The following is an 18299-nucleotide window of genomic DNA, read 5'->3' as shown; positions in this document are numbered from 1 at the left end:
TATATATATATATAAGTAACGGACCTTTAAAAAAATATATATATATTTATTTATTTATTTATATATATATATATATTTATATATATATATTTATTTATTTATATATATTTTATATATATTTATTTATTTATATATATATATATATTTTATATATATATATATATTTATTTATATTTATATATATATTTATTTATATTTATATATATATATATATATATATATATATATTTATTTATATATATATATTTATATATTTTTTCCTTTATTTAACTAGGCAAATCGGTTAAGAACAATCTTATTTTACAATGACGGCCTACACCGGTCAAACCGTCCCCTAACCCGGACGATGCTGGGCCAATTGTGCGCCGCCCTATTTACACACATGACAACACACGTCACTCAATTCAGTGCTTCCCAGGTCCATGTATCAAATAGTTATTTCAGTTATATCAAAACCAGAAAAATCTGGAGAACCCCCTGCTGATTACAGACCCATACATTTTATAAATTGACAAAATAATAACAAAGCTCAAAAGCAGTACAATGGCAAAAGTATTATCAATCAAACAAGGTATATAAAAAAATTGACGCAAATTAAAGAACATGTTTCAGTTTAATACATACAATATGCAAAAAAAACAAGATATAGATTGATCATTAATGGCTGAGGCCAAAACGTCTTTCAACCATCTTGAATGGCCTTTGGTAACTTTCAAGCTGAAATAATACGTTTAATGAAAATGTTATATAAATGTCTTAAAGCAAAAATATACACAAATAATACATTATCTAATGAAATGGCTTTAGAAAGGGGCACAAGACAGGGATGTCCCCTCTCCCCCCTTCCTGTTTCCACTGGCTATTTAACCAATTGCAGAAAGAATTAAACAGGACACACATGTAACAGGAATCAGTATTGGTAAATATGAATATAAACAAAACTTATTTGCAGATCTCCTGATAAACCTGACCAATATTGAAAACTCAATGCCCCCCTTGCTAAAAATATTTTCCGAATACTCTCAAATCTCAAGATATAAAATAATGTGGAAAACCCCTGAAATAATGGAAATTAAAAACAATAACTCATGATCTACAGTAATCCTTTAAGTGGACCACAAAAACTTAGGATGCTAAATAAGTAACAACAAATGTATAAAGATTTGTTTATCCCATTACTCAACAATATGAAAACGGATCTAATTAAATGGAACAATCTTCCAGGTAGAATAAACCTCTTCAGAATGACATGGCTCCCAGCGTTTGTATATTTATTCCTGGTAATAGCAATTACCCCACCGAAGACATTTAAAAAAGTATACTCGGTCATAACAGACTTGATATGGGCAAATACAACTCATAAAACAAAAAGGAAAGTTTTACATCTAAGTCTGAGGGTGTTTTTTACATTCCAGACTTGGAATTGTATTAACTCGCCACCCAAGGTGTTTACTTGCGACCATATCGTTAAATGCACTAAAGAAGAGCAATGAGTACATATTGAAAATGCACATGCTCATCTTTTCACGTGTCTATTTTCAAAGGATAAAGCTAAGAACATTAAGAACTTCCTAGTTAAGTACACTATAACAATATGGAAGAAAATGTAAGTTATTCTACGAGAGCCAATATCACACCCTAAAAACACAACCGTATGGAACAATCCTTGGATAGCTTTTCATAATTCACCGATTTTTAAATTGGTACACATGGGAAAACTAAAGGCATAGTAACCATAAATTACTTGGTAATCGGAAATACATACATTTCCATTAGAGTTAAGAAGCAATTTTAGTCTGTTCAATGTAGTTATTCTTAAATGCATGCAACTTAAAAGTTTCATATCATAAAATTTTTTGGACATCAGAGCAATCTTGAGGAATCTTATTTGAGTCAGAAAAGGATATTCATATGAGGGTGGCATCCCTATGACAGTGTCACATTGAAAGTCACTGAGCCCTTCAGTAAGATCTTTCTACTGCCAATGTTTATCGAGATTGCATGGCTGTGTGTTCGATTTTATACACCTTTCAGGAACAAGTGTGGCTGAAATAGCCGAATCCATTCATTTGAAGGGGTGTCCACATACTGTCACTCTGTCTGTCTGCCTGTCACTCTGTCTATCACTCTATGTGGACACCCCTTCAAATGATTGGATTAGAATGGTCTTATTGAAGGGCTCAGTGACTTTCAACGTGACACAGTCATAGGATGCCACCTTTTCAACAAGTCAGTTCGTCAAATTTCTGCCCTGCTAGAGCTGCCCCGGTCAACTGTAAGTGCTGTTATTGTGAAGTGGAAACGTCTAGGAGCAACGACGACTCAGCCGCAAAGTTGTAGGCCGCACAAGCTCACAGAACGGGACCGCCGAGGGCTGTAGTGCATAAAAATTGTCTGTCCTCGGTTGCAACACTCACTACAGAGTTTCTATGGCCGAGCAGCCGCACAGAACCCTAAGATCACCATGCGCAATGCCAAGCGTCGGCTGGAGTGGTGTAAAGCTCGCCACCATTGGACTCTGGAGCAGTTGAAACGCGTTCTCTGGAGTGATGAATCATGCTTCTTCATCTGGCAGTGTGACGGATGAATCTGGGTTTGGCGGATACCAGGAGAACGGTACCTGCCCCAATGCATAGTGCCAACTGTAAAGATTGGTGAAGGAGGAATAATGGTCAATGGCTGTTTTTCATGGTTCAAGCTAGGCCCCTTATTTCCAGTGAAGTGAAATATTAACGCTACAGCATACAATGACATTCTAGACATTTCTGTGCTTCCAACTTTGAGGGAAGGCCCTTTCCTGTTTCAGCAAGACCGTGCACAAAGCGAGGTCCATACATAAATGGTTTGTTGAGATCGGCGTGTAAGAACTTGACTGGTCTGCACAGAGCCCTGATCTCAACCCCATCGAACAACTCTGGAATAAATTGGAACGCCAACTGCGAGCCAGCCTAATCGCTAAACATCAGTGCCCGACCTCACCAATGCTCTTGTGGCTGAATGAAAGTCCCCGCAGCAATGTTCCAACATCTAGTGGCAAGCCTTCCCAGAAGAGTGGAGGCTGTTATAGAAGCAAAGGGGGGACCAACTCCATATTAATGCCCATGATTTTGGAATGAGATGTTTGACGAGCAGGTGTCCACATACTGTTGGTCATGTAGTGTAGTTAAGATGTATAAAACCTTGCAGACAGCCTATCCAACTGACAATCTCTTAGAAATTTTTTTTTGATTAACTATTGGAACCAAGACTTAAAAATAACTGATATTGGCACAAGCTGGAGGAAACAGTTAATGAAAATGTGTAGAATTTATTATAAAAGAGACAAAATTCACAAATTCTACAGCACAAAGGCAGAGTCATGTCTTAAGTGTAAAACTAACAATTACTCAATAATCCATGACTTCTGGGAATGCTATGAAGTCCAGAAGTTATGGGCGGAGTTAGAAAGTTGTCTGTCAGAAGTATTACAATGTAAATGTACTTTTAATCCATCTGTCTGCATATTTCAATACATGCATCTGAGTGAGTAGTGAGATACCCGATGTGTTGGACGATACTTTTCTTGTCAATCATCTTGAAAAAATGTATACTTAAACTGGAAATCCTCCATCTCTAACACAATGGAAAGGTCTAATGTTGAAAGTGCGTGGGTGATGGAGAGAAACAAAATTATGCAGTTTGAGGCCATGTGGCGGAGAGTGATGCGAGCGCGGGGGGGGGGTCTGGGTAGGTCTGATGTCATTGATGTTTGTGCATCTATGCTGTTTTTTATTTTTATGTTGTGTGTTAAAAAATAAATAAGAGTGACTTAGAAAACAAATAATCTAGGCGCAGCAGGTAGAGCATTGGGCCAGTAACCGAAAATGTACTAGGCGTCGATGTCCCCTTGAGAAAGGCACTTAACCCTAATTGCTCCAGGGTCGCCATCTATAATGGCAGATCCCTGGCCGTGACCCCACTCTCTGAGGGTATCTCAGGGGGAGTGGGATATGCAAAAAACAATGTCCAATTCACACGTGTATAATACACACTTGTACATGAAATGGGACAAATGTAAGCACCTAATTATTAGTATCTGTCTTCCATTTCTAAATCTCTCTGAAATCATTGGGGAGTCATAGGCCATCACTCTGCTAATCTGCAGTGCCACCTGCTGGAAAGAACCATGAATGTTTCTATTCCTACCTCCTGATGTGGCCATTCCACGTTGGTTGTTGAAATGACAGCTCACAAGATGTTGGTCTCTCTTTCCAGAAAGTACAACACCATCACAGCCTCAGAACAGCGACAACAGTACAAGCAGGATTTCTGTGCAGAGTACGATGAGTACAGGGCCCTGCACGACCGGATCGGTACCATCACTGAGATGTTTGTTCAGCTGGGTTCCAAGATAAACACTCTGTCCCCCGGTACACAGGAATACAAGGTATGAGCAAGGAACTGACATCACTTCCACTCACACAATACAAAACACTTCTGGTTAAACAGTTGAAGACCTGGTTTGATGTACTTTCAAGGACTTACTAAATGTCTGTTATTTTTCCACCCTTACAGCTCATGGAGGAGCAAATACTGCAGAAATACAGAAAGTATAAGAAAGTAAGTAATCCATGAGCAGGAAATATAATTAAATTATTGTATAGCCGGTCTTGTCTACTGTAACCTGTATGAATATCACAAATAACTTGAACTCATACCAGTGATATTAATCTTATTAGGATTGGATCATCTTTTCCCATATACTCTACACCCCTCTGCCTTGACCATGTCACTGTAATGCCAGCTCTCTGACACCCCTCTGCCTTGACCATGTCACTGTAATGCCAGCTCTCTGACACCCCTCTGCCTTGACCATGTCACTGTAATGCCAGCTCTCTGACACCCCTCTGCCTTGACCATGTCACTGTAATGCCAGCTCTCTGACACCCCTCTGCCTTGACCATGTCACTGTAATGCCAGCTCTCTGACACCCCTCTGCCTTGACCATGTCACCGTAATGCCAGCTCTCTGACACCCCTCTGCCTTGACTTTACAGAAGTTCCCTGGTTACCGGGAAGAGAAGAAGCGATGCGAGTATTTGCATCAGAAACTTTCTCACATCAAAGGTCTGATCCTGGACTATGACCGTACCCAGGCCCCTTCATAGTGACTGGCCTGCACCCTGCTGCCACAGGGTGTTACTGTATCAATGGACCAAAAGACTCCCCATGGACCAAAAGACTGCCCAGCCAAGCCTGGGTCCTGGAGTGACCTGGAATCACATATGAATCACACATTCACTTCACTCCTCCCAGTGTTGATGGGAGAGAGGAGCGATGTTATCTTATATGAAGTGGGCCAAGACCAGCAACTTGTGAGCAAATGAAACCCTTTAATGTTTTTATTGTTGAGGGTGAGTGTTGTAATGACTGGAATTTGTTGTGGTGTATAAATCATAAGATGACACAATTTAAGCCAAATTCCTTTTTCTACCCATAATGCAAAATGTACATGAACTCTCCTGCCCAAATGCTTTTATCGTTTTGTCTATTATCATGACTACACACAAAGGCATATTGGTTTGATGGTACAATCATAAGGACAGATAAGAACAAATGCTCTTCATACCCAGTCTTCTATCAATGCTATATTTAAGTACCCAGTACAATTTGTTTGCTGTTTCACTGAATGTATAGATGTAAAATAATTATATTAAGTCTTCATTCCTATAGAGAGGGTTGTAATCACTGGATTAAGATTAGGGAAAGCTGGAAGATATTTAATGTTCTGTGGAAATATCTTAGACATGACTTCTAGGCCATATCCCTGCCATTGTTGATGTCCCAGGCAGAATACAAAATGTAGACTATCTAAATAAGGAGGTAGACTATGCTGAACAGCAGCTATAAAGAGGAAGAATATTGTAACTGTAAAAAGGTAGGAGTAGCCTAAACATCAGCATTTCAGGTATTGATACATAGTTTTTTAAAAGCGATACAAAATTACAAATAAAAATACTGTACATGATTTGACAATTAGCTAAGACATTAACAAAAAACGTGTTTGATAAATGCTCCAATTGGTCACAATCTAAAGTACACTTGGACTTGTTGTTCATTTCAATCAGTATTAGTAATGCTCTTCCATTGTGGAATACATTATTTGCATAGACTTTTTCTACTTTTCACATGATAAACCGAAAACAGCTACAACTCTTGATAGTGTTAATCATTAGAACCTTTGAAACGTAAATCTCATTCTATAACCATACGGTTTGTTACAGAAACATTTCACAAATGTTTTAAAGCACTGTAGAGAAATACTGCCTCATAGGCCATATCCCTGCCATTTGGTGATGTTCCAGGCAAAATACAAAATGTAGACCATCTAAAAAATAAGCTGGACTATGTATGCTGAACTGCTGAACAGCAGATATTAAGAGGAATATTGTAAAAAGGTAGGAGTGGCCTAAACAATGTTCTGTGGAAATATCTTCGACATCTATGAACATGAACTGTTTGAGCTGATAATTGATCTCTTTGTTAAAGTTAATGATACAATGTCATTAATCGGACATACCAGTCAAACATCCTATACATCTAACCCAAACATCACATTCAGTCTGTGGTTCCTGTTGGCAGTAATTATGGCATTCTGCTTCATCAAATATGGGCAAGGGGAATTGCCTGCTGAAATGTGTAGGATAGAGGATGTGCCATCATAGTCATACAGTATACTCCCATGTTACTGAAAGAACACTATTCTGAATAAGAACAGCAATCGAGCACAGTTAATAGAAGATTTGTCAAGATTGTTGTGGCGTTCTATTACCTACTTATCCTTCTGGATAAATGGTTTTCATTGTTTGAGCCAGTATGCTCTGACCTTTGATGGTAATAAAGTTCATACAATATTAACAAATCTTTTATTACCTCGATCAATAGTCCATTACATTTGTGAGACTGGGTGGAATACCAGTGCATTTAACAGTACTTCCTGAAGCCCTTTTTATAAGCTTGTGCTTGTGAATGCATTCTCAGTCCAGCAAGAAACATAGGGTTGCGTCCATGCAGTGATTAAATGCAATGCCTTAAAGCTTCTGGTGTCTGCTGATTTCAACCGGATACAGGGCGTCATAAATAAGATTGTCCATCCTGTTGTTCAAAGATGAGATCTCACAGATCTATTTTCTGACTTGTGTGTGAACTTCTTCACTCTTGCTGTCGACACTGCTTTGTAGGACAATACTGTGCTAACCGGTGGTATTTCATTGTGTTGCTGTAGCAGTTCACTAGATTTCACCTCCACGAACAATATAGATTGCCAAGATAGGACAGTTTATTTTCAGTTTGAAACAGTGAATGTTCCATTCCAACATAAGGATGTGTTGGAGTAAATGCCTTTCAACAAACTGGACCACATTAACTTAGCCTCTCTGGATGTATCATCATCTGGGATTTCATACAGTTCATTATCTGTGGCTTGTAGAGAGCTATATTACTTACATACATACATGCATGCATGCATGCATGCATGCATGATTGCAGTACCAGTCAAAAGTTTGGACACACCTACTCATTCCAGGGTCTTTCTTTATTTTTTACTATTGTCTACATTGTAGAATAGTGAAGACATCAAAACTATGAAATAACACATGGAATCATGTAATACCAAAAAAAGTGTTAAACAAATCAAAATATATTTGAGATTCTTCAAAGTAACCACCCTTTGCCTTGACAGATTTGCACAGTCTTGGCATTCTCTCATCCAGCTGCATGAGGTAGTCACCTAGAATGCATTTCAGTTAACAGGTGTGCCTTGTTAAAATGTAATTTGTGGAATTTCTTTCCTTAATGTGTTTGAGCCAATCAGTTGTGTTGTGACAAGTTAGCCCTAACTTCTGTATACCATCCCTATTTGGTAAAAGACCAAGTCCATATTATGGCAAGAACAGCTCAAATAAGCAAAGAGAAATGACAGTCCAACATTACTTTAAGACATGAAAGTCAGTCAATTTGGAAAATGTCTTCAAGTGCAGTCGCAAAAACCATCAAGCACTATGATGAGACTGGCTCTCATGAGGACCGCCACAGGAAAGGAAGACCCAGTGTTACTTCTGCTGCAGAGGATAAGTTCATTAGTTACCAGCCTCAGAAACTGCAGCCCAAATAAATGCTTCAGAGTTCAAGTAACAAACACATCTCAACATCAGCTGTTCAGAGGAGACTGCGTGAATCAGGCCTTCATGGTCGATTGCTGCAAAGAAACCACTTCTAAAGGACCCCAAGGAAGTGTGATGGTGTGGCGGTGCTTTGCTGGTGACACTGTCAGTGATTTATTTAGAATTCAAGGCACACTTAACCAGAATGGCTACCACTACTACAGAATTCTGCATCGATATGCCATCCCATCTGGTTTGCGCTTAGTGGGACTATCATTTATTTTTCAACAGAACAATGACCCAACACACCTCCAGACTGTGTAAGGGCTATTTGGCCAAGAAGGAGAGTGATGGAGTGCTGCATCAGATGACCTGGCCTCCACAATCACCTAACCTCAACCCTGTTGAGATGGTTTGGGATGAGTTGGACCGCAGAGTGAAGGAAAAGTAGCCAACAAGTGCTCAGCATATGTGGGAAATGCTTCAAGACTTTTTGAAAAGCATTCTAGGTGAAGCTGGTCGAGAGAATGCCAATAGTGTGCAAAGCTGTCATCAAGGCAAAGGGTGGCTACTTTGAAGAATCTAAAATATATTTAGATTTGTTTAACACTTTTTTGGTTACTACATGATTCCATTTGTGATATTTCATAGTTTTGATGTCTTCACTATTATTCTACAATGTAGAAAATAGTAAAAATAAAAACCCTTGAATGAGCAGGTGTCAATTTTTAATTGGTACTGTGTGTGTGTGTGTTATTTATATATATATTCAGATACAGTGACTACTCTTAAGCAGTATTGAAGTCGATGTGACTGTCAGTGTACACAATCTTGCTACTTAATTGCTGTCTTAAGATGGGTGTAAATGGGAAGATAAAGTTCATTTTTGCCTTAACATACCCATCACACATTTCCATGTCTCTGATATGAATTTTCTATACTTTTTATTTATCTGCGCATATGCAGATGTTTCAGGATCATGTATTTTAGTTCACTTATTTTTAGGTTTAAGGAAATTCTGAATTTAAGTTAACGTAATATTGAAAACATCCATTATGTCAGAGCATTTTTTTTAAGTGTTAGAATACAATGTTGATCTATTCCTCCTCTACCATGTGAGTCCTTAGTCTTACTAACATCAATGAGTCACAGCTCGCTGTGTAGTCACGTGGGTCACGCATCAGCCAGGTTAATGAGTCAACATTACAGAGTGATTTGAAATTTAAAGCCAATTTTCCAGCGTTAGTGCAGACTGTATTTACGGTAATCGCTGCATATGTCGTCTCTATCCAGAAATGACCTTTACATTTCTGTCACGCAGCCTATAATGCTTCAGCGATACATATTGAATAGAGCCCCTCATCCTTTTGTGTTTAATTTCTGTTAATTTCCCTCATCCATATGAGTGGTCTGTGGATCTTTTTGATAATCATGAATAGAGTAGAAAAAATTATTGTGATTGTGTTAAGGGCCTTTTCTCATCCAATACAATTCTGCACCACTGTCACAAACCACCAGGTTCAAGAGCTATGTATAAGTGTCTATGTGAACGGTCTGTCAGAAGTGCTTGACTCGACCAGATTCATCACTGACATGTAAATGTCAGAGTTCTTCTGTCACAGTTTGGTTTATTTTTTCATGTTGAATTCTAAATGTCCTAAATGAAATGTATGCTACTGTGGTATTCTGGAAAGCACATGATCAGATATGAGACCAGCATATACCACTGTCTCTGTGTCCAGTATTGGACTGAGCCATAGAGGCTGGTCATCTGAATAAGTGCTAATTGTGATATATGCAGGAGTTAGCTAGGTGCCTTCTAATAGGAAAATCTGAGTCACATTGGTGTTTACATAATGTTCTTATCTTTCATAATTGATATTATTGCATAACATGCAGTTGAAACCAAATGTATGCAGTCAAATTATTGGTCCCTAAATTGGATTTTTCATGTGTAGGCCTACAGCTTTGTGGCTAAAGGTCCTTTAAAAACTGTTGACACCCACAATGTGCTCTTGAAATTTCATCTGGATACTGCTTACAAATCAAACAACTCTAAGATTATTTTAAGGTAATTGTCTTGCTTTTGCTGGTGCGTTTACTTTGTTGATATTGGTAAATTAAACGTCTCAAAAGAAATGTGAAATTAAATCTTGTCCAGTATGTCACTGCAGTCTACCTATGAGAACATTTGTGTAACTATTTATTGCTTTTAATGTTTTCTTTTTTTGGTTCCTCCTTTGCACACTTTTCTCAGTCTATTAGGCAGACGAGAAGCCTCTCCTTGGAAAAAGGGAAATGGAATATATATTTTTGCAATTTTCAGTGGGGGGGATGCTTTGTCACCACCTGTTCCTCTAGAAAAAGCCTACAACATGTATTGTCTCTAAAAACAAAGAATAAAGCTTTTCATCAAGAATTGAGTTAAAATTCCTATATTTCCTTAAGGTGGCGACATTGCAGCACTTTTATTGGAATTCCTTGCATCACAAACTGATATTATAGGCCGCCTACATCTTGAATATTGACTGTACATCAAACAATTCTCTACTTTAGTGAAAATGTCAATTATTAACTCAGCAAAAAAAGAAACGTCAATTTTTCAGGACCCTGTCTTTCAAAGATAATTTCTAAAAATCTAAATAACTTCACAGATTTTCACTGTAAAGGGTTGAAACACTGTTTCCCATGCTTTTTCAATTAACCATAAACAAATACTGAACATGCACCTGTGGAACGGTTAAGACACTAACAGCTTACAGACAGTCGGAAATTAAGGTCACCGTTATGAAAACTCAGGACACTAAAGAGGCCTTTCTACTGACTCTGAAAATCACCAAAAGAAGGATGCCCAGGGTCCCTGCTCATATGCGTGAACGTGCCTTAGGCATACTGCAAGGAGGCATGAGGACTGCAGATGTGGCCAGGGCAATAAATTGCAATGTCCGTACTGTGAGACGCCTAAGACAGTGCTAAAGGGAGACAGGATGGACAGCTGATCGTCCTCGCAGTGGCAGACCACGTGTAACAACACCTGCAGGACAGGTACAGGATGGCAACAACAACTGCCCGAGTTACACCAGGAACGCACAATCCCTCTAACAGTGTTCAGACTGTCCGCAATAGGCTGAGAGAGGCTGGACTGAGGGCTTGTAGGTCTGTTCTGTTGTAAGGCAGGTCCTCACCAGACAACACCGGCAACAATGTCGCCTATGGGCCAGGGGTGATGATCGGATTCGCGTTTATCGTCGAAGGAATGAGCATTAGACCGAGGCCTGTACTCTGGAGCGGGATTGATTTTGGAGGTGGAGGGTCCATCATGTTCTGGGGCGGTGTGTCACAGCATCATCGGACTGAGCTTGTTGTCATTGCACACAATCTCAACGCTGTGCGTTTATAGGAAAGACATTCTCCTCCCTCATGTGGTACCCTTCCTGCAGGCTCATCCTGACATGACCATCCAGCAATGCCATCAGCCATACTGCTCGTTCTGTGCGCGATTTCCTGCAAGACAGGAATGTGTTCTGCCATGGCCTGCGAAGAGCCCGGATCTCAATCCCATTGAGCACGTCTGGACCTGTTGGATCAGAGGGTGAGGGCTAGGGCCATTCCCCCCTGAAATGTCTGGGGACTTGCAGGTGCCTTGGTGGAAGAGTGGGGTAACATCTCACAGCAAGAACTGGCAAATCTGGTGCAGTCCATGAGGAGATGCAGTACTTAATGCAGCTGGTGGCCACACCAGATACTGACTGTTACTTTTGATTTTGGCCCCTCCCTTTGTTCAGGGACACATTATTCAATTTCTGTTAGTCACGTCTGTGGAACTTGTTCAGTTTGTCTCAGTTGTTGATTCTTATGTTCATACAAATATTTACACATGTTAAGTTTGCTGAAAATAAACGCAGTTGACACTGCGAGGACGTTTCTTTTTTTGCTGAGTAGTTTGGGGAAAATTGCACAACTTTCGATAAAATCAATTAAGCAAACGACAAATATTCTCGATGTTTGGATAAGATGGATGCACTTATTTTCCAGATCCTTGAGATATTTTCCAAATCATCAAAATAACCTTGGTTATTGTCTTTGAAAATTAGGTAAATATTAGCAATGTGGGGAGAGGGAACCTTGAGCAATAATGCATTACTTTGAACTTTTGCAATCCAATAAAAAATTTGCATTTCAACCCCAAATTATCATCCATCTACTTTGTGTTGCAATATTTTTCTGTCCCATGGGCCCCATTTATCAAACATGCTTGGTTTTTAACTATGTTATTTGAACTTTGTCCAACTTTACATATGCATTGTGAATTATAGCATCAACGTCAACAAAATCTATTTTATTATTGAACAGGTTTGATCAAATTCAATCCATTTTGTTAAGTTACATTATGCATAAGTATTAATAAGGCTCTTCCATTATGGAATACATTATTTGCATAGACTTTGTACTTTTCTCATGATAAACAGAACATTACAACTATTGATTAGTGTTAACCTTTTGAAACTGATTTCATTCTATAACCATAGTGTTTGTTACAAACGTTTTAAAGCGCTGGAGAAATACTGACTTCTAGGCCATATCCCTGCCATAGTTGATATCCCAGGCAGAATAGAAAATGTAGACCATCTAAAAAGTGAGGTAGACTATGGATGCTGAACAGCATCTATTAAGAGGAAGGTTATTGTAACTAAAAAGGCAGGAGTGGCCTAAACATCAGTGTTTCATGTATTGGTACATAGTTAAACAACAATACAATAAAGAAAAATACTGTACATGATTTGACAATTACACAAGACATTAACAAAACTTGTTTGGTAAATGCTCCAATTGGTCACAATCTAAAGTACACTTGAATTTGTTTTCATTTCAATCAGTTATATGCTACATCATAAGGGCCTTATTTCCAAAGTGAATGCTTCCTTTTATCAATTGCACAGGCTGTGCAAATTCACATGATTATACAAAGTGGCCTTGGAATCAAAGACATACAGGAGACAGTGCTGCTCAGCTGGTGGGTTTGGATTAGTGTTAAAATGCTTAATCACGCAACTCATGATCCGTTAACTTATTTAGTTAATAAAGCATTATGGCCCCCACCTACAGTGCTGTATGTTCAATTATAAATTGCTGGGTGGTTCGAGCCCTGAAAGCTTATTGGCTGACAACCATGGTATATCAGACCGTATACCATGGGTATGACAAAACATTTATTTTTACTGCTCTAAATACATTAACCAGTTTATAAAAGCAATAAGGCACCTTGGGGGTTTATGATATATAGCCAATATACCACAGCTAAGGGCTGTGTCCAGGCACTCCATGCTGTGTCGTGCTTAAGAACAGCCCTTAGATGTGGTATATTGGCCATATATCACAAACCTCCTTTGGCTCAATTAAACACTAGTAAACAAAGTTGACTAAGATCCCTGTCCAGCCTCGTCTGTCTTTGATCCCTAAACTACTGCAAAGTATTATTTTTGAAGATGTCTAAAAGGTACATATGGATCCACCTATGAGCTGTTGCTGGTCCTAACAGTAATCATACACATTGGCTACTCATAAGTGTTTGCTCTTTAAGCTCCTAATTGCTATCTGAAGGGGTTGCTGTCATCAGTGAACTTCTGCTAACATGCAGCTTCCCCTGAAGTGACATTCAAAGTAGGATAGTACCCCTGAAAAATGACTATAAACCTTAGTACTGGCATCTGCCCATTGTACTGTGTATGACTTCTCCTAATTTCATAATTCTAGCTCCTTTCATTTTCCTTCAACTCTAGGTTACGGTTGGATTTTCAAACTGGGGTGCAAGACAGACACTATCCCCAAGAGAGAAGAAATGAGCCCACAAAAGCCCACCACTCCTGGGTTTGACCGGTACACACCCAGCCTGTCCAGTGGAATGAAAATATCACAAATGTTTTTCAGTGTGTCGAGGGCAACCGAGGGATGGCTTTTGAGACTCTCGAAGAGCAGGAACAGAAAAGCATCCAGCTGAGGAACAATAACAGTAGCCACGTCAGGGTTGTCGTTGAGGTGCTGATCCATTTTCTGCTGAAACTGCCTATCTCTGGTTCTCTGAACCATAGTCCGGGTGATTACGTAAACATCTCTGGTCAGACTCATAACCAGGGACAGGAAGTAGCAACAAGAGGCATTCAAGCTCCAGCGCTCCTTGTCAATACCAGGGACAAGGCCAACATTTCTGGCCCAGAGCACATTATCGCAGATAAAGTAAAGGGCGCGGTTGAGGTTCGCCACAGTAAGGCAGAGGCGCAACACAGGGTCAGAGAGCTGCAAGGTTCGCTTGGCAGCGTCAATGGCATTCACAGTGTTCCCCAGTCTGAACACTGAAACAAAGAACATAAAAAGGACAGAATTCAGCTCATGCTCATGAATGAAAACAGTTATCAAGTAGGCAACATTTGACTGATTGAACCAAATATTTGTCAGCACAAAACTAGAGCTTCTTTCCAGGAATAGAACTACAGCTTTCCTATATGACCTATGGCTGGGGAAATCACTGCTTATGTAATTATTAACGGTCTACGTCTTATGCAATTGCAGAAACAGCCTAGTGATCCTACTCTTCCGAGTGGTTGAGGGTCTGATACCCAAAATGTTCTCCACTTACAGTCAACAAAGCCATCCAATAATAATTAGCCTACAGCTCATTTCAAAAACACTTGTTCTAATGGTTAGTTAGCTACAGTATGTCCATGGGGAGCGTAATAGTTGGTGGTGGTGAAGGTTGTACAAACTCACATTTCCTTCCAGAACTCATGTTGGACTCCAGACTCTGCAGCTTGACAACAAGCTCTTTCCTTGCAGAATTATTGCGAAGCAAATACTTCACCAAGGCACATGCATATTGGGTTGTTCTGAAATACAAGCATTGGACATTAAGACCATTAGACACATTTCAGCAACTATATGTTTATTTAACTAGACAAGTCAGTTAAGAACAAATTCTTATTTTACAATGACGGCTTAACCCGGACGACGTTGGACCAATTGTGCGCCGCCCTATGGAACTCCCGATCACGGCGGGTTGTGATACAGCCCGGGATCGAACCAGGGTGTGTAGTGACGTCTCTAGCACAGATGCAGTGCCTTAGACCACTGCGCTACTCGGGAGCAATATGTAGCTAGTAACGTTATACTGAAAAGGAGATCTGACTTGCTAGATTGACAGTCAGCAAACTACATTAGCAAAGAGATGTAACTTGTTGCAGCAAATGAATGATGGATAACATTGGCATTAGTTAGCTAGCTAAGGTTGGAATTATGCTTAATCCTAATGTTTAAGTTATGAGTTAGCTAAATTACTGCAGACAGCTAACGTTAGCTTTCTACTAAATAAGCCGATTTAGCTAGCTAACTTACCAAAGACCAATGACGTACCTGAAAATACGATCCCTTCCTTGACTTTGATTTGTGAACTTAACAAAAGACTCCATTGCGACCAGTGCCTTGTTGTTTCAAACAGTAGATAAAATGTCAAACTTGCAGCCAAACCGAGGCTAAAGTAAGGCAACTGCATAGAGATAGATAGAGGATTCATCTTTGTATCTATGTTATTTTAGGGTATTTGACAGCATATGTAGGACAATTGAGGCAATCTCAATTTTGAAGTAGAACATTTTCTTCTTCACGATTGGCTAACCCCTCCCGGTGACCCACCCTCCTGATGACCCAGTTGGACATTACTCCAACATGGTCACAATGAAGTTGGACGTCCCACCCAGTTTTCTACTACATGAAAATTGTGGACGCCCTCAATGGCGTTTTGGCCTCTATCATTCTCTATGGGCAACTGCTCTCATCATAGATAGCGAATTTACGTTCCAGTACGGAGGGTTTTGCAGACGGACAAGTGGGTTTGTCAAACGGACCTTTCGAATACTTTTAACAGTAATCATTTTATTATTTCCTTTCTTGGGGTAAGATTCACTGATCTTACGCGAGTAATATGTAACAAAGCAAGTCAATTAGGCATAGTAATATCATGGTTCAACAGGAATCAGCAATAATGATAGGCATGGAAGTACTTACACATTCATCTCACAGGAATTACATTAATTTGAATACAAAATACAGACAACATTAGAATGAAAGAAAACATTTATTTCAAAACAAGGAAAACACAAGAAGGGACATTCTACAGGTGGCTCCAAGTGAAGGTAGATGTTAACTTGGCTTTGATAGTTAGTTGTATCTACATGTACATTATATATGAACATATGTAATCACCCTAAATTATGTTCATAATACATTATGAAAATATAGGCAATCATAACCATTTTATCCAGAACAACTACCCTCAAATGTTCCCTTTAGCCACTAAACCAAGCGACAGAAATCCTTATAGTTATAGTTTAACATAGTCCCTATGTTAAAAGTTGAACAGTGTAACAGTATAGCTTCCGTCCCTCTCTTTGCCACTACCTGGGCTTGAATCAGGGACCCTCTGCACACATAGACAACAGTCACCCTTGAAGCATCGTTACACATTGCTCCACAAAAGCCGAGCAAAGGGAACAACTACTTCAAGGTCTCAGAGCAAGTGACCACTATAATATATATAGGAAATTATGCAATCCTGACCATTTTGGGCAAGCAGCTACGCTGAAATGTTCTGAGACACTTCACATTGCTTCACATAGCGTTGTGATAGTTGAACATACAATAATGTATGTCCATATGTTTTAGGTACAACAGAAATTATGTATTATGGTAATCATGTTATGATTAACATAATAAACTGCCTTCATATTGTGAGAGTCTTCTCGCTTCAAGGTTTCAAGGCTTAAGTCCTCCTTCCTCATCTGGTAGGCGGCGCTTCTCCCTTTAAGGCCTGGTAGACATCTTGTCTTATCTTCAGTACCTCAGGTGGAACTCTGCCCTCCTTTCTCATAGTGGCTCTCTTTTGTGCCTTTCAGCGGTTTGTGGTGCATTTTTGCATGACACAGCAGAAGATGGGAGTTTAGACTTGTGGCTTCATTCCAGGAGAGATCCTGGGTTTGAAGGTTAGATGCATCTACATATCTTACATTATTGAAAAGATATCTACAACCATAATATCCTCATATAGTAAGTTATGCAATCCTAACCATTAGCCAAAGCAGCAACCCTGAGATGTTCTGAGCCACTCAGAAATTCATTCAAGTACCTTCACATAGCATTGTGATAGTGATAGTCTGTTTTGTTCAAGGTTAAGTCCTTCCTCATCTGGAAGGAGTTCCGCCTCCTAGTTTTAAGGCCTGTTTCAGTGCCTCAGATGGACTTCTGCCCACCAGTTCCACAGCCCCACACATGGTCTACATTGTACGTGCAGTATGCAGGGCCAAAGGAACCTGGTGTGCTACCCTTGGGAGTAGACTGACTGTACACTATAAAAAGTAATTATACTTATAATCTTCATACGTTTTGTCATAATCATCATCTTCCTCTTCATCCTGCTCATCTGTGGTCATCTGCAGATAGAACATGTTTATCAGTTATGCAGTGTGTGTGAGAGATCCTTTATCATGTGATATTGACCGTACATTTGAGTGAGAATGATACAACTGATCACTTTTACAAAATATAAAATGTAAAACTAAACAGTATTTTGTAGCAATACAATGTAATACAGTGTAAGTAGTTATGTGTTGCTGGTATATATTGCACTGTTCCTAAAATATAAGTTGTCATTGATGCAATCAAAAAACATAAAGCTTACCATAATGGTGTTCAGCAGGGGACTGCAGGACTGAGGAGAGCGAGCAGTGGGTGGATTTTATACTGCAGGGTAGCAACAAAACCTCCCCACCTCCCCTGTGAAGTGAAACTCAGACCGACTTTTCTGAAAACGAAACAGATGGGAAAGAAGAAAGGGTGTGTCTCAGTGAAGTGTGACTGAGCCCAGTGCATACTAAACACACACACACACACACACACACACACACACACACACACACACACACACACACACACACACACACACACACACACACACACACACACACACACACACACACACACACACACACACACACACACACACACACACACACACACTCCCCTATGGATCTGCTGGAAAACACCTGACACCTCTGCTGGAAAACACCTGACATGGAGCTAGTGGAGCCAATACATCCTCTACTCTGTTGGCTGA

At 39.6% G+C, this 18299-nt stretch overlaps 2 protein-coding genes and 1 long non-coding RNA gene across 3 annotated transcripts in view; 1 reads left to right on the top strand and 2 right to left on the bottom strand.

The window, feature by feature from the left end:
* The window catches only part of LOC106573469 (RNA polymerase II elongation factor ELL2), a 48323-nt gene extending 41249 nt beyond the window's left edge, over nt 1-7074 (top strand). The window contains exons 10-12 of the mRNA XM_014148550.2: nt 4255-4426; nt 4555-4599; nt 5036-7074. Coding sequence (XP_014004025.2) covers nt 4255-4426; nt 4555-4599; nt 5036-5146 — 328 coding nt within the window. The 3' untranslated portion in view covers nt 5147-7074. The remainder of the gene's footprint in view (nt 1-4254; nt 4427-4554; nt 4600-5035) is intronic.
* Nucleotides 7075-12464: 5390 nt separating this feature from the next.
* Nucleotides 12465-15829, bottom strand: pex11a (peroxisomal biogenesis factor 11 alpha). The gene is made up of 3 exons (XM_014148565.2): nt 15545-15829; nt 14906-15021; nt 12465-14490 (listed from the first exon to the last, which is right to left on the bottom strand). The coding sequence occupies exons 1-3, from the start codon at nt 15598-15600 to the stop codon at nt 13922-13924; spliced, it is 741 nt and encodes a 246-aa protein (XP_014004040.1). The 5' UTR covers nt 15601-15829; the 3' UTR covers nt 12465-13921.
* Nucleotides 15830-16246: 417 nt separating this feature from the next.
* On the bottom strand, nt 16247-18113 carry LOC106573483 (uncharacterized). Its single transcript, XR_001321355.2, has 2 exons — nt 17865-18113; nt 16247-17616 (listed from the first exon to the last, which is right to left on the bottom strand). It is a non-coding gene; the product is annotated as an uncharacterized lncRNA (long non-coding RNA).
* Nucleotides 18114-18299: the final 186 nt, after the last annotated feature.

This window comes from Salmo salar, chromosome ssa16, assembly GCF_905237065.1.
Source record: "Salmo salar chromosome ssa16, Ssal_v3.1, whole genome shotgun sequence".
NCBI classification, from domain to species: Eukaryota; Metazoa; Chordata; class Actinopteri; order Salmoniformes; family Salmonidae; genus Salmo; species Salmo salar.
The sequence above is the reverse complement of the archived record's forward strand: the minus strand, read 5'-3'. Positions and strand labels throughout refer to the sequence as shown.

What these genes read in the sequence shown, in the direction of transcription:
- pex11a (XM_014148565.2), bottom strand. Translation starts at nt 15,600, where the DNA reads ATGGAGTCTTTTGTTAAGTTCACAAATCAAAGTCAAGGAAGGGATCGT. An exon ending in GGAAGGGATCGTATTTTCAG is followed by an intron (nt 15,022 to 15,544) that starts GTACGTCATTGG and finishes CTTGTATTTCAG; the next exon opens with AACAACCCAATATGCATGTG. An exon ending in CATGAGTTCTGGAAGGAAAT is followed by an intron (nt 14,491 to 14,905) that starts GTGAGTTTGTAC and finishes TCTTTGTTTCAG; the next exon opens with TGTTCAGACTGGGGAACACT.